Genomic DNA, 22,934 nt, shown 5'->3' on the forward strand with positions numbered 1-22,934 from the left:
AAATCGAAATGTAAGCCGATCTCTCACAATACACCACAGCACTTGCGAATCTGCATGGGACTGAACTGATGTTGCCAAATACTGCTGATGTTATCCAGCCCAAAATATGTTGAAAAACCGCCCAATCTGGCAACACTGTACCGCTGCCTGTCTATAGTTGAAATGAGCTGTCAATCAAAGAAAATATCCGGCCGCTTTCACCAATCACCAGTCTCCTCGCGGAAACTACCATGTCCCTCCCACTGTGAGGCTCGGAGTCCGTGGGCAGGCATTTTCGCAGTATTTGTCCAATAACCATCTTGCATTTTGAGATTGAAAAGCGCAGAGCTCCCAAATGCCGTTGAAGTCCATTGAGGCTGGGAGTCCATGAGACTCCGTGGGCGGACGTTTTCGCAGTATTTGTCCAATAATTGTCTTGCATTTTGAGATTGACAAGCACATAGCTCCCAGTCCACTGAGGCTGGGCTGCATCGCGCTGTCACGATGGAGAAAAACTCACGCACACATTAGGCGAACTGGGGAAAGTTATAACGGAATGATTTCGCACTGTAGTTGGGTTGAGCACATATATTTCTATGATTCTGGATCTGAAATAGCAGTGTTATAAGGTCGGCTATAACATAAGCCTAGCGCAATTCATCCTACACGATGTTCGTCATTTTTAGAGGAGGCTGAGCCTCTCTCGTTGTCTTAGAGCAATCGCCCGTGTTTAAAATGTTGAAAAGAGTTTCATTAAAGAAATCATGGCGGAGTTACGATCCCACACCAAACATTACAGAGCTTTTTTTTAGTAATTATAATTTAATGCTAGAGTTAATGCTGAACATCACAAGTGTCTGTTTTCATTCAATAATCTAGATAAACGCAGCTTGTCATGTTCCTGAAAGACCACAAAGCGACACAGAACACGTCTGACTGTTACAAAGCACTGACACTTGAGACTCCTTCTGAAAATGCAACATAAACTTTTTTTCATCCAAAAAACACCATGACAGCAATTACAGATTTTTTTTTTAATTTAAATTTTATTTTTTATTCTGTTCAATAACAATACATGCATAAGTGTATTTAAGATCTGGCCACTCACAGATCCTGATGTTACTCGAAATGAATCAAAGTATGGTATCGTGCAGTGATGAGGGTCTGTTCGTGGTCACGATCTCAGACTGTTCCGACTGAGTTTGAAAGGAGATCAGTTTCCGACACATGTTTACATGTGTTTTGTAAAATTCTGAGGTTTTATAAAATTCGGAGTTTGAAATTTAAGCAAAAAATATGAATGTAGAGCGAATTAAGGTTTAGCAAGGTATATATATTTTTTAAAACTAAAACTGTTTAATTAAAAATAATTCAGATTTAGTCTGATGTGTAGGTTAAAGAAACAATCTGTCATTATTTATGCATTAATTTCGTCATGTCAAAAAAATTCATTCTTCAGTCAGTTTGTGCTCTCTCTCTCAAACACACACACAGTCTCGGTCCAACCTCAGTCTGGTTCAATCACATTAGCCCTCAATCGTGTGATGACTGTACAATAGCAGAGAACATACATACATAGAAACATTCAAGCACACACACCACACACCACACACACCACTCACTCACACATTCACTTGCCAGGAGTCAGGTCCTGCTCATGACTTGAGAGGTAAGTCCAATAAAAATCAGAAATAAAGACAGATCCAAGCCCAGAGATCACCTGTGTGTTACAGGTTTACAGATTTATTTCATCACTTTATTTTTTATTGTCATTATTACAACTGAAGCTTATTTATTCAACATGTTAAGGATAAATATATATTTTATTGACACTATTTATCCATCAGCATGTATGATTGTGGTGTAAAAATGATAGATTTCATATCATGAGATTAAATCAGTTTTCGTGGATTGGATGATGTTTGTAATTTAAATAATTTGACTTTAAATCCATTTTAAAAGCATTAAACTGCAGCTCAATTCATTTCACATTGCAGCAAACGACTGATGGATGAAAATGTGGCTGTTTTTCAGAGGAAATTTTAACATTTACACACAATGATTTGTGTATTATTTTAGTTTGTAGTATATTATATAGCCTGTGACAGATTATCTCCAACAGCAATGCAAACAGAATCAGTAACTTTAAACATGAAGCATTTTCAACATTCAACCTTATTGAATATAATTTTAAAAACTTTTAAAGCAATGCAATTTAATACAGTTTAATACAGTTCAATTCAATTCAATTCAATTCAATTCAATTCAATTCAAACCAACCTCCTGATAAATTATTTACAAAGAATTAAAAAAGCTATCTGATCTGCAGTCTTGATCGTGCGCTGGAGTTGATGTGTGTGTGTGTGTGTGTGTGTGCGCGCATGTCATTTGTTTCTGAAGAGTGTTGGTGTGTGTGAGCGTGTCAGGATATAATACTTGGGATAGAATCACAGTTTATCATTTATTAAGCTGATTTTAGTCGAGTTGTGAGTGTGCAGAGAGTTTGAGTGAGAGAAGTTCTACTCGAGGCTCTGTGCAGCTGGAAAAGGCCACAGCGTGTAACTGGGTATAAAAAAAACCCAAAACACCTAAACCTCAGGCTCTGGATTCCTAACTGAATCACACAGGTGTGTGCGTGTGAGAGAGAGTGTGTCAGGTATTGTAGTAAATATGACAAATGGTATCCAATGATATCTGATTGTACCAGATGTCGTTCTTTTTTAACTCTGACGTCAGTTTGACATTCGTGATTTTTTTTATTACTTACTTCGTAAAAAGAGTCAAATTAAACTTTTCCACTTTGGCTTGGATGCTTTACTGAGTTCTGGGTTCTGTATTATTTCCATATTTTTATGCTCATGTTCAAATATAGCTCATTTTTCTTCAAATCTAAATCTAACACTGACCATTGTACTGTTATAGTCTTTTTTTTTTCCAATCTATGACATGTAGATGTGATGAAGGTTGATTATTTTCCTCTGACAGCACATTCCAATGTGTTATACTCCTCACAGAAACAAGACTGTCAATGACGGTGTGGCTCACTCCAGCCCCGTCTAGTCCAGAAGGAACGATCTAAAGTGGGCCACCTTGCGCAACAAACGTTGCAAGCTATATACACTATATACAAGCTATATATAGAAGCAATATCCACCCTAGGAATACCAACCTATTTACCAGAAAGAACCCAAAATGGCGAGGAATTGACCACAATTTTTGTTGAACTGCTCATTAAGGTTTAATTAGTCCATAACTTCATTAATAATTGTAATGAAGCAAATCTGGGTAGAAGTTATATGCACCCTACCTACCCCTACCTTCATGCCAGAAAAAATCAAAATCAATGAAGAATTGAGGGAGAAGAAACGATTTGTGTGGAAACTGCTCATTAGAGATTGATTAATTACTCCATATCTTCATTATTAATTGCAATTATGCAAGTTTGGGTAGATGCTATATGCACCCCAGGCAGACCTACCTTCTTGCCAAAAAGAATAAAAATCGGTGAAGAATTGAGAGAGAAGAAGTAATTTTCATGAAATGTGAACGACGCCAGATGGACGGACAACATATGATGGCATAAACTCATCACCTGTCAGCCGGATGCACTAATAATGCAGCTTGTTGCTGAGAAACCACAAACTCCCGAGTCCTATTATAAAGCGCTGACACTGGAGACTCCTTCCGTCTCATGATAGTGATATGAAAACAGCACCGTATTCGTCTTAGATTACACGAAAGGTTTGCTGTGAACGAGTGGTTACTATAGAGACGATAATGTATCAGAATGAACACATTGACACAAAAACCTGCGCTACTTTCCGAGAATTAAATCAACACCTTTTCTTCTGACCAATAAGGAGGCAGAATTCAAGAGTGCTGTTAAATATATAAAAGGCAATTACATTTTTTTAGAAAGAGGTTACATTTGTTTGTTTGTTTCTGTGATTACTCCTGTCTTTATCTTCTGGCGTTTTTTGTGAATCGTCATCTCCACTTCTTGAGCAATGCTCTAAAGACTTCTGTTCTCAGATGGCATCTGTATCTGTGTGAAGTCTTGCCAGTTTTATATCCTTACAAATCCTCCAAGCATTGTGTCATTGTGCTGTTGGTGGTTTGCACGTCATTGTGTGTTGTTGTGGATATGAGCACTGACCTAATGACCGGCTGTATACAGAAATGTAGCTGTTGAAGGTGAAGGTGAAATAAAACATCCTGATGTAAGCTGTAGCTCAGTGTGTGATTGTCACAGTAACAAAGCCGTGAGAAGGATAACTGTTAGAACGAAAGAAACAATATATCTGTCATCTGTGTTGCACTGAACATCTCACAGCCACATAGAAACTGTTCACTCTCACACACACACACACACACACCTGGCAAGCTAATCAAGATTTGGAGCAACAAAAAAAAAAAGTCCGGAAACGTGGCCCGCTAACGCTCTGCTTTATTTCTTTTTTGTCCTAGACATCTGTTCTGTCTTTCCTCCTCCTGCCTCTTTAAGAAAAATGCCTCGCTCTTTTCTGGTCAAGAGCAAGAGGGTGGGGTCTCATTCATCACGCTCCGCCCACTCCCACACCTACCACGCTGACAGTCAACTCGGAGCCATGTACGGGTCCAACAGGAGCAGCTCACCTGAAGCACTAGAGCTCAGCACAAAACTCCCATCAGCTCCCAGTTACCCTGCCTCTCACCGGGTTGCCATGGAAACCAGCCCAAACTCCGCCTCCCATGTTGAGGACTGGGGTCTCTGGAGAACAGGTAAACTACAGGGTCTCTGATCAGATGGCTTCCGATCAAAATAACAGATTGGAAGCGGTTGCCAGATCCTCTTGGGTGGAGCTCTGAGATTTTGATTCAGTTATTTATTAAAGATGACGGAACATCAAAGCTGAGGAGGATTTAGATGAGAGGATGAGGGAATTAGGGGATGAGGGGATGAGTCAGTAATGCTGCTCCTGGCTGACACCTCATTGTATGTGTCCCTGTAGATAAGGAGGCGGGTGAGAGTGAGCACCCCATGGTGTCCACCCCGGTGTGGGCGCCGCCCCTGAGCCACACCCCCAGCTCTCAGAGGGAGCAGGAACTGGAGCGACTGGTGCAGGTGCTGCTGAGCCACAGACTGCAGGACAACTCCAACACTCCACTGTGCGAATGTCCACTCTGTGAGAAGGTGAGACCCACTCTACACAACTACAAAAGTTTACACAACAGTGTACAACTCAACACAACTCTGTACAAAAACAAAACTCTACACAATTCTACACAACTCTGTACAACAGTGCACAACCCTACCCAACTCTGTACAAAAACAAAAATCTGTACAACTCTAAACAACTCTACACAACAGTGTACAACTCAACAACTCTGTACATCTACAAAACTCTACACAACAGTATACAACTCAACACAACTCTACACAACTCTGTACAACAGTGTAAAACTATGAAACTCAACACAACTGTATACAACTCTACACAACTCAACACAATTCTGCCCAACAAAAAAAACTCTACAACTCAACACAACTACACAATTCTGTACAACTACAATACTCAACCCAACTCTGTATAACTCTACACAATTCTGTACAGCAGAAACTCTACAACTCAACACCTCCCTTTGCAACTCATCTCTACAACTGTACAAATCTATGTGCAACTCCCTCACAATTATGTACAGCTACACAACTCTGCATAATTCTACATAACATTGTTCAATTCTACACAATTCTGTACAACTACAAAACTCAACACAACTCTATACAACCACACAACTCTACACAACAGTGTACATCTCTACACAATTCTGTACAACTACAAAACTCAACACAATGTCATACAACTCTACACAATTCTACACAGATCAAGACAACTATGTACAAGTCTACACAACTGAGGACAACTCTACACAAGTCTAAACAATACAACACAGATCAAACAACTACACACAACTCTACACAATTCAGAAAACTCTACACAATTCAACACAGGTCAACACAGTCCTTTACAACTCTTCAGAACTCCACAAAACTGTACACAACACTGCACAACTCTCCACAATCTGTACGACTCTGCACAATTATACACAACTCTACAGAACCCTACACAACTCTATGTTTATAACTCAAGCTTTAAAATTATTTCTCTCTTTTCAGCAATTTTTAGAATTCTTGTGAACTTTTCACAATTTTTTCTTTCAGAACTTCTGAAAGTGTTTGGAGAATCTTTAGAATTCTTCAAAAAAAATCAGTTTAACTTTATTTTTAAAAGATTCCACAGTGACTTTAGAACTTTTCAGCAAATTGTTAGAATTTCTTTAGAATTAAAAAACCTTTTCAGATTTCATTACATCTTACTAGAACACTTCACAACTTTTACCAACATGTTGATCTTCGATCTTCCCCAAACTGTTGTTTAGGTCACTTTAGAATTGTCGAAGTTCATCAAAGCTTTTCAGATGTTTTCTCTGATCCGTGACGACCCAGTAGAAAGCTTTCCCAAGCCTTCGGCTTTAACTTTAATAAAGAATTGTGTTTGATGTCCTTGCCGTGTCTCAGGTGCTGTCCTCAGCCATGGGTTTAGTGACTCACCTGCGCAGGTCTCACATCAACAGAGCTGCTGTTTCCCTGACTGGGTTTGGTTTCAACACACAGCATCATGAGCTCCGACCTCCTGCTAGCCTCTATGGCAGGGCTAAAGTAAGGCACATCTGTGTATGTGTGTTGTAGTCATGTGATGTTAGGATGTGAATCTTTCCAGAATTAGCAAGGTCTGTTAGCTTAATAAATGACTGCGTGTGTATGTGTGTCAGGAGCGCAGTTTTGTCTGTAAGGTGTGTGGGAAGGTGTTTAAACGCTCGTCAACTCTCTCCACTCACCTGCTGATCCACTCCGACACTCGGCCTTACCCCTGTCAATACTGCGGCAAGAGATTCCATCAGAAATCTGACATGAAGAAACACACCTTCATACACACTGGTAAGACACACACACACACACACACACACACACACACACACACACAATGTAGCTAGCTAATGTGTTTACAGAAAATTTGCTAACTATTTGCACAGGAAATCAGCTAGCTACCTTAGCTGCCTTGTAGATAAAGCTAAGAAGTATTAAAGATAATTCTGACACAAGATAACTTTGTTATCAGAGTAAATGGACTCACTAGTTTGACTAGTTAGTTGACTAGAACTGTTTAAGTAATCAAGACAATACAGGCACAAAATAAAAAAAAATAGCGAGGTAATATTTCCACTAAAAGTTGTCTGGATAACTTCTCTAGTAACTCTTCACAAATTAATGGACACAAATTAAATGAAGCTAATGTTTCTTCAAGCATTCAAGACAACAGGAGCACAAACCGATGTAGCTAATGTTTCCAGAGCAAAGTGGCTAACTAACTTAGCTAGTGATTCTTCTTATTAATGCTTAACTCTTTTTCTAGTTACTTTAGCTGTCTAGCTAATGATACATCACAGGCACAAGCTAGCATAACATACCTCATGTTTCCAAGGAAAACTAGCTAGCTAACTTAGCTAAGGAGTCTTTGAGGAGCGCTTCAGACACTATCAAGGTAGGCTACAATTTGCACAGAAAACTGCCTGGCTAACTCAGCTAGCTAGCAAACGTAGTCAATACTTATAATTCTCTAATCAATCACGATAATCACATAAAATTTACCGTAGCTGAAAATTAGATAGCTTCTATAGTGATTCTAGAACACTAGTGTGACTCAAGAACATTTTTTTTTGGCTAATAATAAATAAAATACAAGCACAAGCTAAGATAAGTGCTGATTGATTCTTTGAATAATTTAGATTGTACATGCACTAGTTAACGTAGCTTGCTAATGTTGTTTGAAATGGCTTGTTAACTTGCTAGCAATTGATTTCTTTAGTAATTCAGACTGTAAATGAAAACGGCCTAGCTAGCTAGCTGCCTAGCAAATACAATGACTGATTCTTCAAGTATTCCAGACACACAGCTACACTGGTACAGAAACAGGAAGTGTTTCACCACATCACTCCAATCAGGTGCTGGATGCTGCATTTTTGAGAATATGTTAACATTTTGTCCTTAGACTGGCGTTAATATGAATATGGTGATGAATCTTGTTGTGATGAAGCTAAAACAAAGCTTTCGGCGACCTCTCTGTGTCTACAAGTACCTTTTCTTCTCTGATTCTGTTTTCTGTCCATCACTGACAGGTGAGAAGCCCCACGTGTGTGTGGTGTGTGGGAAGGCATTCAGCCAGAGCTCCAACCTGATCACTCATAGCAGAAAGCACAGCAACTACAGACCGTTCCGCTGCCTACACTGCCCGCTTGGCTTCCAGAGGAAACTGGACCTGCAGCGCCACCTCGAGACGCACTGCAGCAACAACAGCAGCGGCAGCGACAGCAGTGGCGGCAGCACGGCCTTCCAGAGCAGCCTGAGTTAGCGCTCACTGATAAATAACCAAAACGCAAAACTGTGGTGCACAGAAAATGTATATTGGTTTAAGATCTTGTCTTGAAATGCATTTTTTTTAAACAGATGTGTTCTTAATGAATATGCAAATAAAAACAACATGGATAAATGTCTCTGAGACATGTGAAGTCAATCGATGACATCTTTCAGAACTGCAGTGTCACAAGGCAGCGTAACACACTCAGAGGAAAGGGCTATCTTCCCTCTTCTACATTCATCAGCACACAGACATGCATGATTGGCTAATGTCACTGTGATTGACAGGAGAGACAGAGAGGCTGCCCCTCCCACCCAGAGGAGTGTTTTTGTTTGCTTATTTGTTTATTTGGCTACCACAGAAACCACCATACTGTAAATGAGATGACTGTCGTGTCTTTCAGGCTTTTTGGAAATTTCCAGAAATCTGTCAACAAGCTTGAGTTAATAATAATAATAATAATACAATGAAGCCCTGTGATGACCTGGCGACTTGTCCAGGGTGTACCCCACCTTTCGCCCGTAGTCAGCTGGGATAGGCTCCAGCTTGCCTGCGACCCTGTAGAACAGGATAAAGCGGCTAGAGATAATGAGATGAGATGAGATAATACAATGAATAATAAATAGAAAAAGAACAAGACTTTGCAGGGACAGATTTACTTTAATGTAGTCTCAGGTCTCAGCAGCGAGGAATGACAGAAACAAGGAAATGCACATCAGCCACAGTCACCACACACACACACACACACACACACACACACACTTAATAACTGTAGAGTGTCAGAGGGCAGGCACTTACTGATGTATGCGCAGAGGAGAGCGGGGAAGTAGACGGTTGACAAAGCCAAGACAGAAGCGAGGTCAGGAAACAAGTGTAGGTCAAGCAATCAGCAAACAACGATAGGCGAGATAGGAAATTGTAGTAGAATAGCACAAGCAAAAGGTCAGAAAACAGAGACGAACAGGAGAATGCAAGACTCAGTATGTACTAGGCAAACAGGATGATACTTCGCACTGGGGTGTTGTGTGAGTGTGACTTAAGTAGGTGGAGTGCTGATTAGAGGAATGCATGACAACTGTAATTAGTACTCAGGTGACAGAGGGTGCTGTGGTTCTTGGGGATTGTAGTTCTGAGTGTCCATCCTTGTAGTTTGTGTTTTCAGCAGAGTTACTGACAGAAACCCCCCCCCCCCCCCCCCCCCCCCATTGAACTCCCTGTGGGAGCTATATTCTTACGAGGATGGTCTCTAACTCGTGGTGTGGGCTTGTGGGGATTTTGGGCATGGAACTCTTGCCTGAGGAGAGGGTCCAGAAGATCCTTGGTGGGGATCCAGCTCTGTTCCTCAGGTCCATACCCCTCCTAATATATCAGATATTTGATTTGTCCTCTTCTGTGTCTCGAGTTGAGGATCTTGTTTACCTGGTAGATGGGCTCACCTTCTACAAGGTGTTCCGGATGTTTGAGTACACGTATGTTTTCAGCAAGGGGACCTGGGATGGCGGGTTTCAGGTTGGAGACATGGAACATGGGAGATAGTCTGCTGTGGGGGGTGGAGTTCTAACCAGTAGGAGACTTCATTGATGCGATGTCAGATTTTAAAAAGGCCCAATGTAATGTGGCTGGAATTTTTTGCAAGTGTTGGGTTCTTGGAGGTTCTTCATGGCCACCCACACTTTGTCACCAGGAGAAAAGTTAGGGTTGTCTCCTCGGTGGTTGTCTGCATATTCTTTATATTTGGTATTGACCATTTCTAGATGTTGGTGAACCTCCTCCCATATGCTTTGCTGCATGTGAACCAATCCTCCACTGACTGGACCTGGCTAGGAGTATCATCCCAGGGGAATAAGGGAGGCTGGTAGCTGAGTATGCACTGAAATGGTGTTAGCTGTGTAGCCGAATGCTTCAGGGAAATTTGTGCAAATTCAGCCCATGGGAGATAAGGTGCCCAGTCCCCCTGATTGCTCATGCAAAAAATTCTGAGGAAGCAGCCAATTTCTTGGTTAGCCCTTTCAACTTGCCCATTGGACTGGGGGTGGTAGCTGGAGGTAAGGCTAACTGATACCCCGAGTCTATCCATGAAACTTGTCCAGAAACAAGAGATGAATTGGGAGCCCCGATCACTAACAATGTCTTCTGGGATACCACAATATCTAAACACGTGCTGGAAGAGGAGCTCAGCTGTTTGAGATGCAGTGGGGATGCCTGGCAGAGGGATGAGCTTGAGGCCTTTCGAAAAATGGTCTATGGTTACCATGATGGTTGTGTTGCCTTCAGACGAGGGAAGGTCAGTGATTAAGTCAATAGCGATATGTGACCATGGTCTTTGAGGTGTCGGCAGGGGACATAACTTGCCAGCAGGAGGCATTCTGGGAACTTTGGCCTGAGCACATGTGAAACAAGGGGCGATGTACCGGTTAATGTCGGTCAGCATATTTTCCCACCAATACTTGTTTTTAAGCATTAGGTGTGTATGCTGGCTGCCCGGATGACCTGTGGCGGGAGATGAATGAGTCCAAGTAATGAGAAGACCTCAAAACGGTTTAGGAACATAAAGTAGGCGGGGTGGTGGATTGTCAGGTAATGTAGATGGTTGGGAATGTCTTATCTCGCTGTCAAGGTCCCATGTGATGGACTGTACGAAGCACTGAGATGGAAGAATGGGGTGACTGATGGACTCTTAGTGTGCTGAACCGAAACTTTGAGAAAGTGCATCTGCCTTAGTGTTTTTAGAACCAGGGCGAAATGAAATGGTGAAATTAAATCTGGTGAAGAATAAGGCCCACGTGTCTTGGCAAGGGTTCAGCCTCTTGGCTGACTTGAGGTACTCGAGATTCTTGTGATCGGTGAGGATAATGAAGGGGTGTGTAGCTCCCTTAAGCCACTGTCTACATTCTTCTAGGGCCAATTTTATGGCCAGTAGGTCTCTGTTGCCGACGTCATAATTCTTCTCAGCAAAGGAGAGCTTCTTGGAGAAGAATGCTATGAGATGGAGCTTTTGTTTTTCATCGAAACATTGGGATAGGATTGCCTCTACTCCAGTGTCTGATGTGTCCACTTCTACAGTGAAGGGTTTGGTAGGGTCTGGATGCTGTAGGACTGGAGCAGTGGTGAAGGACTTCTTGAGACACTGAAATGCTTCTTCGGCCTGGGGATTCCACTGGAGGTGTCTGGGTCCTTTTTTAAGTAGCGTGGTTAGGGGGTTAGTGATGGTACTGAAACCCCTAATGAACCGAAGGTAGAAATTGACGAAACTGAGGAAGTGCTGAAGTTCCCTGATAGAGGTAGGAGTAGGCCAAGAGGTCACTGCAGATACTTTAGAGGAGTCCATGCTGACTCCTTTGGTGCTAATGATGTACCCCAGGAAGGAGATGTGATTCTGATGAAACTCGCATTTCTCACCCTTGACGTAGAGCTGATTTTTGAGACGATGTTGTAATACTGCTCTGATGTGTTCCTGGTGACTTTTCTCATCAGGAGAGTAGTTTAGGATGTCAATGTATGCAATGGCATACTTACCCAGCATGTCCCGTAGAATGTCATTGATAAGACATTGGAACACACTGGGTGCTGAAGAAAGACCATACAGCATTACCCAGTATTCAAAATGGCTGGTGGTAGTGCTAAAGGTGGTCTTCCACTCATCACCTTCTTTGATCCGGATCAAACTGTAAGCACTTCTCAGATCAAGTTTTGTGAAGATTTCTGCTGATCTTAACTGCTCTAGGGCCGCAGGAACCAGAGGAAGAGGATATGACTACTTAACAGAGCCTTAGTTAAGTCTACGATAATCTGTACAGGGCTGAAGTCCACCTCCTCTCTTCTGGACGAAGAAGCCTGCAGAAGCTGGAGACTTGGACGGTCGGATGTAACCCTGCTTAAGTGCCTCCTGAATGTATTCCTCCAGGCCTGCTTGCTCCCTTCTGGGACAAAGAACATATGTGTCCATGAGGTGGTGACATGCCCGGCAGTAGATCTGTGGCACAGTCATAGGGTTGATATGGTGGTAATCCACATGCTTTTCCCTTGCTAAAGACCTCCAGTACCGTAAGTCCATGTAACATTCTGGAACCTTGTCCAGGGAGTCTGGTTGAGGGCTTTCTACAGAGGTGGAGGCAAGGTTGATTCGTGGGCGTGAAATGCAATTCTGGAAGTACTGTAGGTGGAAGACCATTGGAGGATTTCCTTATTCTGCCAGGATATCAGTAGGTCATGAAGTTGAAGCCAAGGTTAGCCAAGGATGAGATCGTGATTGTCTATGGTGGTGGCATAAACAGAGATGTGCTCTGAATGCAGAGCTCCCACCTGAATGTGAATAGGTGCAGTCTTTTCATCCTTTTCTTCAATAAATAAATAACCAAGTATAATGTTTTTGTCTCATTTGTTTAACTGGGTTCTCTTTATCTACTTTTAGGACTTGTGTGAAAATCTGATGATGTTTTAGGTCATATTTATGCAGAAATATAGAAAATTGTAAAGGGTTCACAAACTTTCAAGCACCACTGTAAATGAAACCTCCATGGGAGCACGGTCATTGGAGTTTGTGTCAGCTTTAGCACTTTCCTGAATGGAGGGTCTGTGAGTCAGCAGATGATCCAGTAGAATTGATAGATTGATCAGCGAGTCCAAAGAGAGCTGCTCATCATGGCAGGCGAGTTCACTTAGAACTGCGGGGTGTAAACCCTGGCAGAAAACAGTTTTCAAAGCAGGTTTATTCCATCCACTAGCTGCTGCTATTGTTCTGAAATTGAGAGCATATTCTGCTACACTATGGGAACCTTGTGAAATGGTTAGTAGACTCTCTCCGACTTCAATTCCCTCTGGTTCGTGGTTAAAAACTCTCTTAAACATGAAGAGGAGTTGCTCATAGGAAGTTGACTGATCTTGTTCTTTGTCCCAAATCACGCTAGCCCAGCACAGCACTTTGCCCATGAGAAAAGTAATAAGCTTAGCAATCTTGTGCTTGTCAGAAAGGGTAGGTATGGTAGCGAAATACATTGAACACTGAAGCAAGAAACCTTTGCACTCTGTGTAGTCTCTGGCAAATTTTCCTGGAGGCGGAAGTTGTAGTGTGGACCTGGAGAGGGACTCGGGGCATGGTAGGAGGGCCTGCGACATCACGATTGCTAGCTGTGACATGCGGGTGTTGAGGTCTGCTAGCATTTGTTGATGTTCTTCTAATAGGCATCCCTGAGCGTTCAAAGCCATTTGCTTCACATCCTCTGCTACATCCATAATGGTGAAGTATCCTGTCAGAGGGCAGGCACTTACTGATGTATGTGCAGAGGAGAGCTGGGAAGTAGACAGTCGACAAAGCCAAAACAGAAGACAGAAGCAAGGTCAGGAAACAAGCGTAGGTCAGGCGATCAGCAAACAATGTAGAATAGGGGAAATAGGAAATCATAGTAGAATAGCACAAGCAAAAGGTCAGAAAACAGAGCAACAAACAGGAGAATGCAAGGCTCAGTATGTACTGGACAAACAGGACAATACTTCAGACTGGGGTGTTGTGTGAGTGTGACTTAAGTAGGTGGAGTGCTGATGAGAGGAATGCGTGACAGCTGTAATTAGTACTCAGGTGACAGAGGGTGCTGTAGTTCTTGGGGATTGTATTTCTAAGTGTCCATGTTTATAGTTTGTGTGTTTTCAGTGGAGTTACTGACAGACCACCAGTCATCAGACTACAATTATTTTTTAATCTATAAATAATTAGTCTGAACTCAGTTTGCACTGAAAAGAATCTCCAGCAAAATCAATACTTTTTTTAGACATCCACAAAAAGTCAAGATGTAGTAAGTAAGGAATAAAACATTTAAAGGTGTGGTGGGGGTGTGGTGGCGGGGTAATACGGGCTAATAATCAGTGATAGGCTGATATGAAGCTGAGTTACCGTTCCTACCCCCAAAGCTGATTCATTCTCCTGATATAAAAAACCCAAACATTTCAAACCATTTTTACTCCTTAAAGGAAGACGTACTTTATGTCCATTTACAGTGACTTTTCATGTTGAGGAACATCCACAAAACAAGATTAGTTCCTGTTCTCACTTACGTTATAGCAGCTATTTAACAGTTATTTCATGAAATCGAGTTATATATGAGCTGATAGCTGATGAGGCACATAGCACCGAGTTGTCTATAAGCCATGTATAATGAGATTGGGTGGAATAACTGTTTTATTCTATCCACATTCACGGGGTTTTGAGAAACAGAGCATTTTTATTTTCATGAAATTTGAGAAGTAAAAACTTTATACAAAATGTGTGACAAAATCATTTCCACTTAGAATGTAAACAAACCGGCGAAATGACAGGAGCAATTTGTGAAAAATGCAATAATAATAAATAATTATTGAAAAATAAAAAATAAAAAATGATACATTCTTACCATCAAATACTTTCATTCCATATTTTGTTGCTTTTTTTGTCTTTTTTGGGTTTTTGTTTTAGAGTTGAGTTTTTATTTCGTCCTCGGTTGGTTCAGCAACACTCTCCGCCATTTTGTTTTTCTCTATGCATGGTATATGAGCTGATATCCTAGTAGTAGAGTAGCCAATCAGACTGTGCGATCGTTCATATCCAGTGAATGTAGACAGAATAAAAATAGTTATTATTTCTCTTGAAGTTAATGACAAAAAACCCTCGTCCTGTTACAGAGAAACCTGTAAAGTGTAAAGCATAAACTCCTCTGTCATGAAAACGATGGAAAACTTAAAGTGACAGCTTTATTTCTAACTGTTACAAAGCTCTGACACTGGAGACTTCTTCTGTAAACATTAAACAAACACAAACATGTCCTTCCAGAAAACTTCACTATATCACAATGACCCATGGCGTAGAAACGGTATTGTGTCAGAAGGAGTGCAGAAACATAAATCAGCACCTTTGGACCAATCACAATCCAGAATTCAACAAGTATAGCTTTTATCATCTAACAGACAGGCCACATCAAAAGGTCAACATCTGGCGCAGTGGTGCTGATTGAAGTGGTTTTGGTGTTTAATTAGTAAACGGCGGTTTCACACACGGAGGCTCGTTAATGAGTTTATAAAGTCCATGGCTCATGAAATTACAGTTTATCATGATGTGCATCGGTTTGTCCAAATGTGTCCTGCAGTCTGGAACACAACAAAGTACACACACACACACACACACACACACACACACACACACACACACACACACACACACACACACACACACCATCATCCTCTTCTTGTTCACATCATCCAGCCCCTGTAAATGAACACATACAGCAAAGTGTCATTAAATAGTAAACATCAAAAACATCCCTGCTAATTATTTCAAGATTAATTAACACCCAAAGTCTTTGTGTTTAATTCGGACCACTGCGGCAGTCCTGTGGGCACCGACCTCTACACCGAGCTGGTGGCTTGTTCCAGTGGTGACATCGGGCTCCAGGAACTCGGGGTCACCTGAAGACTGTTTCTACAGACAGTTGCACATCTCCCTGGCAACAACACCACCACGACATTCTTCTAAAAATGGTGCATAGTTGCTTGTATAAAGTATTTTCCCTCCCCGTCTTTGAACTTTCCACATTTTTTTAGTGTTTCTATGTGGAACTGAAATGGACGTCATTGGGATGACTGGTTATGAACCTACACAAAATAAACAGCCCATAATACTAAGAGAGTCTGGCTGAGGATTGGAGAGCCATGCTAGACTGGAGACACGTCACCACTATGTCAGCTGGGTCAAAGGCTTTTTTTTAAATCAATTCAAAAAGAAAAAACAACACGTGAACCTCTACCCTAGGATTTGGGTTCAGAGGTCTTCCAAAGGTCATGTGTTTCCTGTCTAGAGTGGATCTCCAGCCTGCAGCCATAATCCTGAAGCAGGAGGAAAGCTAGATAGTTTGTTAAATTCACCCTTCCTTCCATCTATAATTGGTTATTATGGCACATCCTGAGCATGACATTAAACTGCATCCGACTGAGGATGTTGGCACCAAGGAGTCTGATTGTGGTCTGTGGCAGATGAAGCCAGTGTCAGTGTCAGAGGTACAGCCACCTCGGTGACATGCACAAGAACCAAAATGCTGGTCAACAGATGGCACCATCAGACTGTGGGGCAACTTCCTTATCCATCAAGTCTGTTGCATGTCTGTGCACCACTTGAGTCCTGGTTTGGAAGTACAGAGAGGCCGTTGTGCAAGGCATGTTTTGAGAGAAGGTTTTGGAAGGTGTGGAAGGTCCTGTGGTGATGGAGTGTATGTGATGGCAGCAGGTTTGAGGAGCTGGGAGCTGCTAGCATTAGCTCTGCACACAGGCAGCTCATACTAGATTACCAACAGCTACCCTGTTGAACCTTGGTCAACAACAGGGTACAGGCAGCTGTGTGAGTGTCCAGGCAGCTCTCTTTAGGGACAGCACTGCCTACCCTATAAGGGTAATACCCTTGAAAATCAGAGTCTAGAGTCGGTTAAAGCTCACGATCACAGATGTTCCATTTCAGATACGACCAATGCAGACGGCAATGTTGATCAAACACGCTTGGCAAAAATAAACTCCCAAAAACATGGCCAATGTCAAAAACAATGGACTGCAAAAGAAGATGTTATCACAGCAATCATATAAGAACATTATGTTCTACAGAGAGACTTTTATCAGTGTACTGTGCAAAAATCAGCACCCAAATGCCAAAATAACCCAAAAATATATTTACAACTCGAATTCTCTCTTGTGGAATGTTGATTTGCTCAGGATGCTAATTTGGTTATGTGCACGCTTCCAGAGTTTGTCTCCATGTGCGCTGACTGTGCATGTGCGAATATGCAGATCTGGTAGCTTTAGTGTGTGTGAGTTCAGCTAGTGTGCGGACACATACACAAAATCCAGTATGTTTTGGAGATGGTGCAATAATGGCTCAACAGTTAAAGCTTTGGGTTACTAATCTGAAGGTCATGGGTTTAAGCCCTAGCACTGACAAGCTGCCACTGCTGTGCCCTTAAGCAAGGCCCTGAACTCTCTCTGCTCCAGGAGTACTGTGTCATGTACCCCCTTGTTGTATGTTGCTCTATAAGAGAATCTGCTAAATGTAATGAGATACTCATGTGTCTGCAGAAATGTATTTAGGCACAGCAAACATCTTCCTTAAGAGTTTTATGGCAGCCGGCATTACATTATTGCCACCTACTGGAACTAGACTGTTACTGTCCTGAGATGGGAAAGGAAACGAAAAGAAAGTTCTGTTGAGTTTTAGTTTGTGTTCATTGTTCAGATTATTTTTTCACTGTTAGTTTTAGTTTTCATTAACTATATTAACTCTGGTGTGTGTGTGTGTGTGTGTCTGTCTGTCTGTCTGTCTGTCTGTCTGTCTGTACGTACTACAGGGCTTTACATTAACTTTTTTGCTCACTGGCCACTGTGGCTAGTGGTTTTCCCGAGTCACTAGCCATTCAGCCTTTTCACTAGCCACAATTTTGTTGCCAGGAAATTGCAGTTTTTTCTTCACCATGATACATTAAAGTTCGGAAGATCTAGATTTAATTATAAATGGCAGCGTATAATGTATCTCTACAGTAGCACTCAATACTTAGTGCTGTTAAGGTAGCTCCCTATATGAAAACATGCAACCAGATCAGACAAAAATATAAACAGAGTATTCTGTTTATTGAACTCAAATTCAAGCCCCTTACAATATGAAATATTGTATAATATGAAAAATAACATTCAGTACAACTGAACTGATTCTAATATTAAAAGTCCAATTCAAAATATTTATCATTGAAAAACATTTGATGTTTTGATACGCAAGTATTATGTGTATTATCAAGTATTATTTTGTATATTATGTATTATCTATTAATAGTGTGTGTGTGTGTGTGTGTGTGTGTGTGTGTGTGTGTGTGTGTGTGTGAACATGTGTAGAGAGAGACATTAAATGTCCTCATTACATTCATCATCCGATGAGTCTGAATGGTCCATGAAAAATGGTCTTCGTGACCTGAGGCTTCCAGCAGGCCATAAGTTGATAGCTGGGGCGAGATCAACTTCTTTCCAATCGCGTGAACATTTCTAAACAGCAACTCCATCCTCTCCAGCTCAGCCAACTTCATGACAGCCAGGGACTGAAAGCAATGCTGTCCTGTAGTGAACCAGCCGTCTTCGCCGGTTTTGATGTTATAGTAGTACCGATGTGTGCATTTGAATTTTTGTGGTCCTTTATAGTTTTGAGTTTAAAATTACTGGTGCCTGTCTTTGCCAGACTTTCTACAGTCTTCGCAGTACAGGGTATTTTCGGTTTTGCTATGAACTAGCCAATCTCGCCCGAACTTCCATTTGTCATTGAACTGTCTTATCTTCCTATTAGCGTCTTGTTCATCTCCATGGCCGCAGCCAGCTATGAGGCCCCTGTGGTCCAGACCTCAGTCATTTTTAAGAGCTGAAAATACATTTGTAGGCTAAATATTCAACTGGATGAAAAAATAAAGAATAACATTAAAACGTCTCCATAAAAAGTGCATTGTTAATTATGTTAAACATTGATTCTGTCTTCTGTGTGTGTTTGGTGCACGCGTCTCTGAGGCCAAGAACACAAACGCGAATGAGCGCGCGACTCGGCGCAGGAACGCAATGCAGGAGACACGGAGTTTCCATGGGAACCATCAGCACACTTTCATCAAGCTGTTCAATTTACATTTTCAAAGCAGCGCAGTTGTAACCTGCCTTGTTTGTGATTTTAAAAATAAATCATTCGATAAGCCAAAGCAATGGAGCACTTGCTTGTGACGTCACAGCCGATCCAGATTGTGACAGACACCATCTTGTCGGTCAAACGCCATATTTCCGCCTTCAACTTCTACTTCTGGTTCTACTTCTGCTTCTACTTCTACCTTTTCTTCTGGAAAAACCTACTATATACAATTCTACTACAACGGCTGCGGCTACAAGCTCTCCCTACCTGTGCATGTTTTTTATGTTTTTTGTGTGTATTTTTGCGTGTTGTTCATCTGTACCGGACTTCAATATCCACTACAACTGTATGGACTTACTGGACATTGGTTTCCAGCAGAAAATGATGGTTTGTAGCGATTTCCATCGCATGCACAACATTCCGGATGAGATAGCGAGACCAGCGGGGTCTCTGTGGATTGTTATCGGAAGCAAAGCGAAGGAGGCGGCACCGGGAGCGGAAGCAAAAGCGAGGCTGCAGAGCCGGCCTGTTGACTAAGCTCAGAAAACAGCCACCCAAACCTCCACTGCCAAGCCTCTATCTCTCCAACGCCAGATGCATGGTAAACAACACAGACGATTTGGAATTACAGCTGGAATTACCTTATTCTATAATCGGCTGGTCAGTGCTATACTTAATACTTAAGTGACCCATCCAGTGAGGATTATTTTCTTGTTTACAAGATGTCACATCTGAGTCGCTGACAAATCCTGAATTTCTGTAAAGATAACTGTCCAGAGATTTATAAGCACGCAGTGCTTCACCACTGAACAGCGAGGGAAAGTTAATGAGGTAATTATACACGTCTGGGTATTCCACTGGCAGTTCAACATCCACTGACACGGTCGTGAAAACTCCGTCTGGTAAGCCATAAGGGTCACTAATCTGTAGATCGTTTATTTTAGACATATATCTAGTTATCTGTTCATTAGAAAAATGAGCCGTGTAGTCCATCAGTTGAAATTGATCCATTCTGTACACGAGTGCAGCAGTATTCAGCTGTGTTTTTTACCGACAAGATGGCGGCTGTGTACTTTCCGGTCACGTGACTGCAAGATCTCTATAGAGTGGAAAGTTTCAACTTATGTTTGGCTTGGATAACTTTGCCTAAAACATGGTGGTGTATACTGATATTTTTTTTCCCAGAATTTTTTTTGTGTGTAGGTGTAACGGATGCCACATTGTTAATGTATCTTAGTTCCATAGGCTACATGGTTAAGGTATCTTTTGTCCTCATTGCTTGGGCCAGATCAAACCATTAAACAAGCTTAAATTATTCTTACTCTTGCCACATACATGATTTTTTTTTCAAAACTGATGATATTCAGTTCAAACACCATTAAAAGTAATTTCAGGAATAGATCTCTTGTGTGGCGTGTAATTCACCCTGCTCATTTAAATATGGCGAACATTTTTCAGTGCGCACTTTGCACATCACGGACCTCAGTGATTTTAAAATGCTGCTCCGGCCCTGATCATCTCTGCCCCTTTTTTCCTGAGCAGCAGGGTTTGAAACTCCCACTATATGCTGCCACATAGTGCGCTTGTCAGTCGTCAGCAACTTTGTTGCTTCGTTCATTAACCGCAGGTTACCGTATCACTGATTTTATCTGAGCCATTAACGAATGTTCTAAACAATTCTACCATGTTGTGTCAGAATGTTTATGCAGGTGCTCATGGGAGTTGTAGCCGTGTAATATTACATTGCAATGCGTTTATTATATCAGATGCCTTCAGAGAAAACTACAATTAAAATATATTGTCATACCACAGAATAAAACACCCGCCAAAGTGGCTAGTGGGAATAAATTTATTACCCGCCAAAGCCGAATTTTACCCGCATTTGGCGGGTGGGCGGGTGCTCATGTAAAGCCCTGCTGTACCACTGTTGGATGAGCTGTGCCTGGGCATCATTGTCTCTTTCATATGGCGCTTCTGAGCCAATTTACCTTTAAAACGCACAAAACACACAAACGTGTGAAAATGAAATGTGTGAAATGAACATTTAGAATAGAATAAAATAGAATATCTTTATTGTCATTGTAACATGTACCATGAAACTGGAGTGCAATCCTCATCAGTGCAAAACAAACTAATAAAAGGATTTAAATTAAGCTAAAACTTAAACTATATAAAAATTATAAAAAACAGTCAAACTCACAGAGACAAGTAAACTAACGAACTCAAACTAACAAACTAACATAAAAAACCCTAAAACTTAAAAACACTGTAAAAATTATAAAAACAGTCAAACACACACACAACTACATTCAACTGGAAACATTGCACAAATCCCTTATTGCACAGGTCCCTTATTGCACAGTATAAAAAGACATGGACACTAAGAGCAGATTAGTGAACCCTGACCTGATGTGTTGAATTTAGAGCTCGTATGGCAGTTGGGTAGAAGCTGTTCTTGAGTCTATTTATTCGAGCTTTGATGGCCCTATACCTTCTGCCTGACGGTAGTAGCTGAAACGGAGTGTGACCGGGGTGAGATGTGTCCTTTAGGATGTTATCGGCTCCCCTGAGGCAGCAGGAACTGTGTAGCTCCTCCAGAGTGGGTAGAGGGCACCCAATGATTTTCTCTGCCATTTGGATGACCCTCTGGAGCTCCCTCTTGTTTGCCACAGTGCAGCTGGCATACCACACATAGAGGCAATAAGTGAGGATGCTCTCTATGGTGGCGCGGTAGAAGGACAATAGCAGTCTCTGGTTGATGGTGTTCTATCTGAGGACCCTCAGATAGTAGAGTCTCTGCTGTGCCTTCTTTAGCAGCACTGTGGTATTCACACCCCAGGTCAGTTTCTCCTCAATGTGAACTCCCAGGAAGCAGAAGTCCATGACCCTTTCCACACAGACCCTGCCAATGATTATGGGTTGTATGTCTGTTTTGTCCTTTCTGAAGTTGATGACCAGCTCCTTTGTTTTAGTAGTGTTTAGGAGCAAGTTGTTGTCTCTGCACCACACTGTCAGCTGCTCCACCTCATCCCAGTAGGCCAGGGGTGGGCAATTATTTTTTCCATGGGGCCACATGAGAAACAGAATTTTGTGGAGGGCTGGACCAAAAGGCTGAACTAAATTCTGCATAATATTAATTGTATTTCTTTATATAAAGTAGTAAATAACATTGTTTTTACAAGCTGCTAAGACTGGTAAGAGTATGGAAAAAACGAGGTTGCCTTACAAAAAATATTTATTCAATCAAATTTCCCAAAACAATGGTTAACAAAATGTGAACGTTTGTACCATTTTTTTTCAGTCACATTCACCCCAAAACACAATAAAGACATCACAATATTGTCTTTCTACTCCAAATATCAAGCACCAAGCACTCTTTCACAAATTCCCCCTCCGAGAATGGCTTACTGTTTTAGTGATTTTGTGGGAAAGCACAAAGCTGGTCTTGGTTGCTGCATCCCTGGATGTGTGATGCTTGGTAAAAAAGCCTTGCTGCTTTTCTGGCTTAGTCAGCAAAGCTTCCGATGTCCACACTATTTCAGCATCAGTCAAGTTTCGGTATTTCTCAGCGTGCTTCATCTGGTAATGCCGACTCAAATTGTAGTCTCTGAACACGGCGATCTGCTCTCCGCAAACTAAACACACGGCTTTATCTCTGACTGCAATAAATAAATACTTAGCAGCCCATGTTTTGTTGAAAGCCCTGCATTCGGCATCTACCTTTCTTCTTTTTGTGGACATTTTGGGGGCTAAAGTCTTCTTGTGATCTGCTCCCAACAACGTCGATTCGTTGTAGGTATCAGATCTATAGATCCGATACAGGATCCGGCGCCTGCTGGTGACGT

General features: G+C 41.7%; 1 protein-coding gene across 2 annotated transcripts; it reads left to right on the top strand.

The window, feature by feature from the left end:
* Window positions 1-1,576: 1,576 nt before the first annotated feature.
* LOC132870369 (zinc finger protein Gfi-1b-like) lies at window positions 1,577-8,554 on the top strand. 2 transcript variants are annotated; one of them, XM_060904013.1, is made up of 7 exons: window positions 1,577-1,648; window positions 2,994-3,059; window positions 4,447-4,740; window positions 4,971-5,152; window positions 6,539-6,679; window positions 6,793-6,958; window positions 8,197-8,554. In XM_060904013.1, exons 3-7 carry the CDS (start codon window positions 4,488-4,490, stop codon window positions 8,427-8,429), a joined length of 975 nt encoding a protein of 324 aa, XP_060759996.1. In that variant the 5' UTR covers window positions 1,577-1,648; window positions 2,994-3,059; window positions 4,447-4,487; the 3' UTR covers window positions 8,430-8,554. The 2 variants fall into 2 exon arrangements, with proteins under 2 accessions (XP_060759996.1, XP_060759995.1); XM_060904012.1 differs by lacking the exon at window positions 2,994-3,059 and having other exon boundaries at window positions 1,581-1,648.
* The last annotated feature ends 14,380 nt before the right edge of the window (window positions 8,555-22,934 follow it).

Source organism: Neoarius graeffei, chromosome 22 (assembly GCF_027579695.1).
Source record: "Neoarius graeffei isolate fNeoGra1 chromosome 22, fNeoGra1.pri, whole genome shotgun sequence".
In the NCBI taxonomy this organism is placed as follows: domain Eukaryota; kingdom Metazoa; phylum Chordata; class Actinopteri; order Siluriformes; family Ariidae; genus Neoarius; species Neoarius graeffei.